This window comes from Rhodotorula paludigena, assembly GCF_050403205.1.
Source record: "Rhodotorula paludigena JCM10292 DNA, Rt_paludigena_JCM10292v1_ctg40, whole genome shotgun sequence".
Taxonomy (NCBI): domain Eukaryota; kingdom Fungi; phylum Basidiomycota; class Microbotryomycetes; order Sporidiobolales; family Sporidiobolaceae; genus Rhodotorula; species Rhodotorula paludigena.
The window spans coordinates 172,517-181,760 of NW_027481418.1; the positions used below are offsets into that span (position 1 = coordinate 172,517).

At 67.0% G+C, this 9,244-nt stretch overlaps 3 protein-coding genes across 3 annotated transcripts; 2 read left to right on the plus strand and 1 right to left on the minus strand.

Annotated features, from left to right (window-relative positions):
- Positions 1–205: 205 nt before the first annotated feature.
- JCM10292_001612 (uncharacterized protein) lies at positions 206–4,510 on the plus strand (the record flags this gene model as incomplete). Its single annotated transcript, XM_076650786.1, has 5 exons — positions 206–914; positions 973–2,208; positions 2,273–2,508; positions 2,572–2,717; positions 2,776–4,510. The coding sequence occupies 5 exons, from the start codon at positions 206–208 to the stop codon at positions 4,508–4,510; spliced, it is 4,062 nt and encodes a 1,353-aa protein (XP_076503715.1).
- Positions 4,511–4,764: 254 nt separating this feature from the next.
- JCM10292_001613 (uncharacterized protein) lies at positions 4,765–7,808 on the minus strand (the record flags this gene model as incomplete). Its single annotated transcript, XM_076650787.1, has 11 exons — positions 4,765–5,016; positions 5,107–5,469; positions 5,539–5,588; positions 5,671–5,818; positions 5,902–6,132; positions 6,207–6,407; positions 6,522–6,752; positions 6,825–6,924; positions 7,015–7,204; positions 7,289–7,397; positions 7,461–7,808. 11 exons carry the CDS (start codon positions 7,806–7,808, stop codon positions 4,765–4,767), a joined length of 2,223 nt encoding a protein of 740 aa, XP_076503716.1.
- Positions 7,809–7,975: 167 nt separating this feature from the next.
- On the plus strand, positions 7,976–9,011 carry TRS33 (Trs33p; the record flags this gene model as incomplete). Its single annotated transcript, XM_076650788.1, has 3 exons — positions 7,976–8,376; positions 8,446–8,821; positions 8,918–9,011. Coding segments are annotated over 3 exons (871 nt in total), but the record flags the coding sequence as incomplete, so codon positions are not given.
- Positions 9,012–9,244: the final 233 nt, after the last annotated feature.

Consider the following 9,244-nt stretch of genomic DNA (forward strand, 5'->3'; position numbering starts at 1 on the left):
TTGCACCTCGGCACCCTCGTCCCGCCCTCAGAGCCGCCTGGCGCTCTCCTGAGACCGGTCAGACCGTTGTACGGGACACCTTCAACCCGGACACCCACGCGCGAGCCGCCGCATCGCCCTGCAACATCCGCTTCGCTCCCTCATCGCTTCGCCGGCCCCTGCGCATCGCACGAGCACCAGAAGCGCAGCAGAGCGCCTCGCGGCCATGTCGTACCCCTCACAGAACCCTCGAGGGCCGCACTACCCGCGCCAGCAGACGTACGAGCCCGATCCGGCCGCCTTCCACTCGACTGCCTACCCGTCCACATCTTCCGCCTACCCTGCCGACCCGACCGCGCGCTTCGGCGTACCGACCGGCGCAGGCTCGGCCTGGTCCACAGTCCCCAGCGCGCCTGCAGCTGGCATGGCGGGCGGTGACGGCGTGCACCGTCGCCAGACGGTTCGCGGCGCGCAGCGAGGGACAACCCGCGACGTCGGGCTCAACCCGCGCCTGTCGATGGCGCCGCAGCGCGGCCTCACGCGCGGCAAGACGCTCACGCGCCCAGACCGCTTTGTCGCCCCTGCACCGCTCATCGCGCCCTCGGGCGTCGGGCGCCAAGGCAAGCAGGGCGGCAACGTGCAGACCAAGCTCGTCGACGGTGTCCCGACGCTCGTCACGCGCGAGCCGTGGTGGCAGCCGTGGTCCCTTTTCGTCGAGGTTGTGACGTTCTGGGCGCCGAGGCCGCTCTTGCGCAAGTTTGGCATGACGGACCCGACCAAGCAGCGCGCGTGGAAGGAGAAGTGCGCGCTGTGCGAGATCAGTCTCTTCATGATGGGCATCATCGGCTTTATTACGATGGGTCTGCAGCGCACGCTCTGTCCGCAGAGCGGCGAGCGTTCCGAGGGGTACTTCCAGCGACTCGGTTCGACTCCAGGTGCGTTGTCGCGTGAGCACCCTGCCCCATAAATGTGGCTGATGCCTTGTTCCTGCAGGCTACATCGGAATCGAGGGCTGGAACATGCAAGTGAGCGGCTCGACGCCCAGTTCGCTCTCCGGCCCGGCCAACGACTTTGGCGGAACCGACCTCACCAGCCTGTTCGACCGGAGCGACGACTCTTTCCCGTCGTGCAATGGCATCGACCGGCCGTACGCGACTGTCGGGCTCTGCACTTCGTCGGACCAGGGGATTGCGACCTCGTGCACGCTCAAGCGCCCGACCGCGGAGTACCTCAGCTCTCTTGGGCTGCAGAACACGACCAAGCAGGTCGGCTACGATTGGAACCAGCTCGGCAACCTGACCAACTACATCGTCAACAACGGCGCCGTTCTCAATCTCACGCCCTACATGAATGCCTTCCCGAACGCGCTCTCGAACGACACAGTCGACGCCCTATTGCGCCAGGCCATCAACTCGACGGCGGGCAGCTCGCGCGACCTCACGCGCGCTTTCCAGAACACCGACGAGCTCAAGCAGGCCGCTGCGTGTATCCACCAGCGGTACTACGCTGGGCACATCGACAAGGTCACGCCCGGATGCTTCGTCGCCAACCTGTTCCTCTACGTCTCGCTCATCCTCATCATGGGCATCGTCCTCGCGCGCTTCTTCATGGCCCTCGTCTTCTCGTGGTACCTCGCCGACCGCATGGTGCAGAAGCCGCGCAACCTCAAGCGCAAGGTCGTCTCGCCCGCCGTCCTCCCCGAAGGCGCCAACATTGATATCAACAACCGCACGGGCGCCGCGCCATGGGTCGAGTCGCACATGAAGCGCCAGCAGACGCAGCGCCTGCGCAAGGGCGGCGGGCGCGGCGGCAAGGGTGCGCGGAACGCGGGCGAGAAGGCGCTCCCGGCCGTCGGCAAGGGCGAGAAGGGCGACGAGCTCCCCGCAATCCCGCGCGAGGTCAACGCCGACGGCATGATCAGCATGGCGACGATCGGCGCCGAGCTGTTCGCCGTGTGCCTCGTGACGTGCTACAGCGAAGGCGCCGAGGGGATCAAGACGACGCTCGACTCGATTGCCGCGACCAACTATTCCGACGCGCGCAAGCTCCTTTTTGTCGTGTGCGACGGCATGATCACGGGTTCGGGCGAAAAGATGAGCACGCCCGACATTGTCGTCGGCATGATTGAGCGCGACCCGCGCTTTGGCGACCCGCTTCCGATGAGCTACGTTGCGGTTGCCGACGGGTCCAAGGCGCACAACCAGGCCATGGTCTATGCTGGTCACTACAGTGCGTCCACAAGCCGCTCGCGTCGTACAGGACCCTCGCGCTGACCCATCTCGAGTGACTGTAGCCCAGGTCGCCGGCCACCGCACTCCGATCATCGTCGTTGTCAAGTGCGGCACGCCAGCCGAGGCCAACGACGCCAAGCCGGGCAATCGCGGCAAGCGCGACTCGCAGATGGTCCTCATGAACTTCTTCGGCCGCGTGACGTACAACGACCGCATGACGCCCCTCGACTTTGACCTGTTCCGCAAGACGCAAAGTCTGATGGGCGTCACGCCCGACTTCTTCGAGGTCGTTCTGATGGTGCGAGCGATCTCTACTTGTGGCCTGTGTGGACAGACGACTGACGGAAATGTCTGCGCGCAGGTCGACGCCGATACGATGTGCTACCCCGACTCGCTCGGCTACCTTGTCCGTGCGATGCAGAACGACAGCATGATCATGGGCGTCTGCGGCGAGACGCGCATCGCCAACAAGCGCCAGTCGTGGGTCACCATGATCCAGGTCTTCGAGTGCGTTCCCTTGATCCTCTTCACTCTTCGACGGCGTCACTGACGCAGTACTGCGCAGGTACTTCATCTCGCACCACCAGGCCAAGGCGTTCGAGTCGGTCTTTGGCGGTGTCACCTGCCTGCCCGGCTGCTTTTCGATGTACCGCATCAAGGCACGCAAGGAGGATGACGGCGACTGGTTCCCCGTCCTCGTCTCGCCGTCCATCACGTCCGAATACTCGCAGAGCGTCGTCACGACGCTCCACCAAAAAAACCTGCTCCTCCTCGGCGAGGATCGCTTCCTCACGACCATCCTCCTCCGCTCGTTCCCGAACCGCAAGATGATGTTCTGCCCGAAGGCGCGGTGCCGCACCGTCGTCCCCGACACGTTCAAGATTCTCCTCTCGCAGCGCCGGCGCTGGATCAACTCGACCATCCACAACCTCATGGAGCTCGTCCTCGTCCGCAACCTGTGCGGCACGTTCTGCTTCTCGATGCAGTTCGTCACGTTCATCGACCTCATCGGCACAATCGTCCTCCCGATCGCCATCTGTCTCACGTACGCCCTCATCATCAACACGATCATCTCGCCCCCTACCCAGTTCGGCGACGCCATCCCGCTCGTCCTCCTCGTCGGCGTCCTCGGTCTGCCCGGTATCCTCGTCATTCTCTCGACGCTCAAGTTCGTCTACGTCGGCTGGATGCTCATCTACCTCATCGCCCTTCCGATCTGGAACATGGTCCTCCCGCTCTACGCTTTCTCCAAGTTCGACGACTTCTCGTGGGGCGAAACGCGCCGTGTCGCTGGTGCGACCAAGGCCGACGACGATCACGGCGCGTCGAGTGGCGTCTCTGCCGCGTCGGCGGTCCCGCTGCGGCGGTGGGAGGACTGGGAGAAGTCCCGTCTGCGCAAAATCCGGCGCGACGAGAAGCGGCGGCGCGAGTTCGAGCGGCAGTTTGGCTCGCGCGCCGTGCACGGGCAGCAGAGCCTGCGGGACGGCGCGAGCACGTACGCCGACTCGGAGACGGCGTCGTCGTACGGTGGACCGGACGAGGACCGGTGGGGCGCGCAGATTGGCGCGTACAACGAGGACCTGTCTGGCAACATCCCGCCGCCGGTCGGCCTGTACTCGCTCGACGAGATCGACGATGACGACGAGACGCTCGCGCAGCACGACCTCGTCAATGTGCTCGAGGGCGGATGGGACGACGCGTCGCCCATTGGTTCGCCGTCGCCGAGCAGCACGCCGTTCGGGCACCGCTCGATGACGAGCAACTCGGGCTACTCGACGCCCATCGACCAGCCGTACGGGCAGCAGCCCTACCCGCCGTCGTACGGGCACGGGTCGGCGCACGCTGCTCCGCAGCGCGGCTGGACCCTGACGGATGGGCCGCCCATGAGCAAGTCGTACTCGTCGCAGTCGCACTCGCAGCTTCCGCTCAACGCTTCCACCGCCTCCCTCTCGTCGTCGAGCGGCAACGGGCACGGCGCGTCGCCGCCCGTGTCGCCGAATCCGTTCGACGACGCCAACCGGCCTCCACCGCTCATCTCGCCGCTCGCGACCGCCGCCGCCCTGGGACACGAGACGTCGTACGCTTCGCTCGCGTCTTCTACCGCCTCGTCGACGGGTGTCAGCCCCTCGAGCCACGCGCGGCGAAGGAGTTTGACCAGCTCGCCCGAGGCGCGGCGGAACGGCGGCGGCTTGTCGCCCCTCATCGGTGAGGACCCGCTCGGCGGCGCGTCGTCGCCGAGCCCGACGCGCGGCGCGTACGACTGGCAGGACCAGAGCGGCGGCGGACGCAGGCTCGTCTAGCCGCCGGAACGTAATCCCCTTGCATAGACTTCTCATCGGAACGCCGCTCGCATACGCCTCTGGATACCCTCCTCGATACCCCTTTCCTTCTCCAGCTCGGACATGTCTTTATTGTGTGTCTTTCTACCTCTCTCCGCCTCGCGTCGTTCCTCGCCACCTCCTCGCATAGCTAGCTGCAACGACTCCTCTCGCATCACCTCTACTCTCGTGGCTTGGTCAAGCGAACACAGCACGACAGCTTGCAAAGCCCGCCGCTACTGGTTCCCCCACGCATGCCCGACGTACCAATCCGCGCCCTTCTCGTCGTACTCTGCGCGCGTGATGAAGCTCTTGCGCCCCGCGTCGCTCATCGCCCACTTGCCCATCCCGCGCCACGCGTCAAACGAGGGGTCGTACGGCCGCACGATGTTGAGCGGGTGCCCGACGGGCAGAGAGGGCGTGAGCGACGAGCGCAGGCGCGCGTCAAAGTTGGGCACGAGCGTGTTGCCGCCCGTGACAAAGATGTTCTGCGCTCGAAGGATCAAGATCTATCGCGTCAGCTAGTCGGCTCCTGGAGGCCGACTGGCGCGAGATTCGTGCCGTTGCCGCGGACGCACCTTGGTGAGGCGCATGCGCTCGTCGGGCGAGAAGCCCTTCAGCACGTGCTCGACAATCTCTCCGAGCCCGGCCTGGTCGAGCCCGCCCATGTGGGGCTGCCACAGGACCTCGGGGACCCTCGCGCGCTCGACGTTGACGTGCAGCTGCGAGTTGTGCTCGACGCTCTCCGGGTCGTACGTGTCGAGCGGGTCGTCGGGCGCGAGGCCGCGCACGAACGCGTTGAGGAGCTGGTGCTTGCGCATCGCGAGGCGCGACGCCGTGTCGTCGAGCGTGAAGGACGGGTCGTGCTCGAGCAGGCGCGCCTCGACAGAGTTGAGCGCTTCTTGCTCGTCCTCCTCGTCCTCCGAGTCGTCGCCCGTGCCCTGCGAGCCGAAAGACAGGCGCATCAGTAGGCTGCTTCTGACGCAGGCATTCGAGGAGACGGGACGCACGATCTCGCGGTACACGGCCCAGTCCGAATCGCGCATCCCGAACCCATCGTCTGGGCGCGCGCGGGAAGCTTTCGTCAGTTCCGCGCCCCCAATGACTCGTACAGCACAGAGAACCAGAGATGCAACGCGCACCCTCTCCGCCGCGCTTGCGCTTCTTGCCCGTCTTTTCGTCGGCGGCGAGCCCAGCGATGCTCTTCATGCGGTTCTGCGCCGCGAGCGACTTTCGGTCGGCGAGCTGCTCCTTGCGCTTCTTGCGCTCCTTGATCTTGTCGAGAATGTCCTGCTCGCACGCGCGAGTCGGCCCGTCAGTCGGGGAGGCCGAGCTTTTCCCGAGAAAAAAAACAGGGCAGGAGTGAGACGCACCTGGTGCTGCTCCCTCAGGCCTTTCAACCACGCGCCAAAGTCGTTCGTGCGGAGCTCGTCGTCCCTGCGGCGCTCCTCCTCTGCGCGCAGCCGCTCCTCGTCCTTCTCGGCCTTGAGGCGGATCCGCGCGTCGTACCCGGCCTTCATGAGCTTTTGCCGCCGCTTCTCCTTGAGGTCGTCCTCGTTCAGCTGGTGGTCCGGCACGTCGATGAGCGGGAACGACGGCGGTTCCTGCGTGCGCGAGGCCCCCCGTCCCGTCAGTCTCGACGAACAACACGTGCCAGCGAGTAAGCGAGCGCGCGCACCTTGTTCTCCTCCTCGATCCCCAACTCGCGGTTCCGCGCGCGCGTCAAGCTCTTCTGCAGCTTTTTCAGATAGTCGTCCAAGTCGGCGCTCGACGAGAAGCCAGCGTCGGCGAGGCGCTGCTCGTACTCGGCGCGCGGCACCGTCGCCCGCGCGTCTTGGAGCGCCGTAAAGGCCGTGAGCTCTTCTTGCTGGCGCTCGAGCTGTGTGCGCGCGTAAGCGGGCGGGGGTCAGTCTGCTGTCTCGTGATCCACGCGCGCACGAGGGACTGGACGGGATCAAGCCGAGCGGGAGGGAACGAGGGGGCGGGGGCGCACCTTTTCCTGCCGCTGCTTTGCCGCCTGCTCCTTGAGCCTCCTCGTCGCCTCTGCGCGCTTGTCCCTCTGCCTCTGGATCTCCTCCTCGGTCTTTTCGTTCTCCTGCACGCTCACGAACGGGAACTGGACGACGCGGTCGTGCGCGACGAGCGCGTGCGGCGACGACGAGAGCGTCGAGAGGTGAGAGGCGTACGAGGGGAGGGCGTGGTACGAGTGCTCGCGGTAGATCAGCTGTGGGAGGAGAGCAGAGTGTGAGTCTTGGCTCGTTGATGCGAAAGAAAGGGCAAAGGGAAAGGAGCGCACGCTCGACTGGTACGAGGTGAGTCGCCCGGGAAAGGCGGGGTATTTCAGCTGCATGAGCTTGAGGAGGTATTCTGACGCCTGCGAGCCTCCCCATGCCAGCCTGTGCGCAAGGAGGTAGCGCGTCAGCGGTCAGCCGTTGGTCTCTTCCCCGTCGAGAGACGCCTTCCGCGCGCGCGCACGTTGAACGCACTTTTTCGCGCTCGTCATGACGGCGCGGCCGCCGAGCACGGGGATGACGTGGGTGTTGGCGGTCGCAGACGAGATGACGAGGCCGTTTGCGGATTCGGGGCGGGGCGAGTTGCCGTAGAGCGAGAAGAGCGAGTCGATGCCGTAGCCGACGGCGGGAGCCGAGTAGGACTCGAAGAGGAGTTCGGTCATGACTGTGCGACGGAGTCCCGTGGAAGGAGGGTCAGAGCGGGCGCGAGAGGCGCGCAGGGACCCGACAGAAAGGACGTGCGACGCACGCGACCGCGAGTAGGACGGGTTGCAGAGGGTCTCGGTCATGGCGATGGGGTTGCGGAGGGTATCGATGTCGACGCCGAGCTTGTACAGGACGTAGTCGAGCATGTTCTCCTGCGGGGATGCACGGCTGCGTGAGTGAGCACCACATGAAACGGAGAGGGGTGGTCGCGGCACCATCACGTCAAAGTTGCAGACGACGTCGGCCTCGTAGGGGACGCGGGTGTTTGCCCTGCTGGTGGCGTCGGCGTAGACCTCTTGGCCTGCGAGCAAGACCTGGCGGTTGAACTTGCGGTCGCGGTACTTTGCTGCGATCGACTCTATGGCGATGCGCGGGTTTGGCTCCGAGGACCAGCCGGCGCGGAGGGTCGAGGCGCCGTTGTCGATGGTGAGGACCTGGGCTGCGTCGGCTGCGAAGCGGGCGTAGTCGGTCGAGGTGGGTGGGCCGGGAGCGACCGACTGGAGCTCGGGGACGGGGTAGACGGTGCGCGGGGGGCGGTCGGGCGCGGGCATGGGCGGGGCCATGGTGTGCCCTGTGCTCTCGGTGAGCAGAGCGGGAGCAAAGGTGAGAGAGAGGGAGAAGCGGTGAAAGGGACGCGACGACGAGGCGAGGTGGGGAGAACGACTCGGGTGAGCTCTCTCTTCGCTCAGACTTTGCCCTTGCTGGTCGTGCAGCCAAGGACCACGCCCGCATGGCCACCAACCGCCCGCTGCACGCCCTCGTCACGTCCTCCGGCCACCCGCACAACCGCTCCTCCTCGTCCCTCCTCTCCCCCGCCGTCTCGGCCCTCGCAGACCCGCCCGCCCACTCGGCAGACGCCCGCCTCGTCGACCTCGTCCACGCAGAGCTCATCCGCACCCTCCAGCACTCGCAGCGCGCCGCAACCGCCCGCGCCCGCGCCGACCACGCCCTCGTCGAGGACCAGCTCGCGCAGCTGGGCCTCGCGCCGCTCGACAAGGGCAAGGCGAGGGCCACCACCGAGGACACGCCCAACGCCAAGGCGGAGCAGGCCCAGCGGGACGAGGCCGACGACGCCGTGCGCTCCCGCCTCGACTCGCTCGGGTTCAAGGTCGGGTGGGCCACGGCAGAGCGGTGCGCCGTGCTTTCCCTCCGTTTGCGACGAAACTCCTGACGCAGTCGAGGGTTTCGCACCCCGCGCAGCCTCGCCCGCGACCGCCCTCGCTTCCCTACCACCGCCTCGACCCTCTCGACCTCGTCCTCTTCCGCCTCTCCCGCCCTCGCCCCCTCTCCCTCGCACTCGCCGCACCCGTCCGCCTCCTCCCCCTCCCCTACTCCCGCACACGCCCCCGTGCCCGACGCGCTCGAGCTCGTCAAATTCGTGTGCAAAGACGTGTGGACGGCCATGTACGACAAGCAGGTCGACAACCTCCGCACCAACCACCGCGGCGTCTTTGTCGTCGTCGACCACAGCCTGAGACCCTTGCGCGGGGTCGCTACGGGTGGAGGAGGCGGAGGTGGTGGAGGGGGCGCGGAAGACAAGGAAGAGGAGAGGGAGGCGCAGCGGTGGGTGCGGTTCGTGCGTCGCCTCGTTTTCCCGCCGCGAATCCCGGCTCTCGCTCGGGTAGGTCTCGCAAAACTAATGTTCGTTGGGAAAACTCTCTCCGCGACGCAGGTCCTCGCGTTCCCCGCGGGCGTCATCCGCGGCGCGCTCGCCAACCTCGGCCTGCAATGCACCGTCTCGGGCGAGTCGCCCGCCGTTCCGCAGGGTGTGTCTCCCCCCCCCCCCCCCCGGGGGGGGGGGGGGGGCGGCGGGGGGGGGGGGGGGGGGGGGGGGGGGGGGGGGGGGGGGGGGGGGGGGGGGTTGGGGTTGGGGGGGGGGGGGGGGGGGGGGGGGGGGGTGGGGGGGTTGGGGGGGGGGGGGGGGGGGCGGGGAGCGACCGACTGGAGCTCGGGGACGGGGTAGACGGTGCGCGGGGGGCGGTCGGGCGCGGGCATGGGC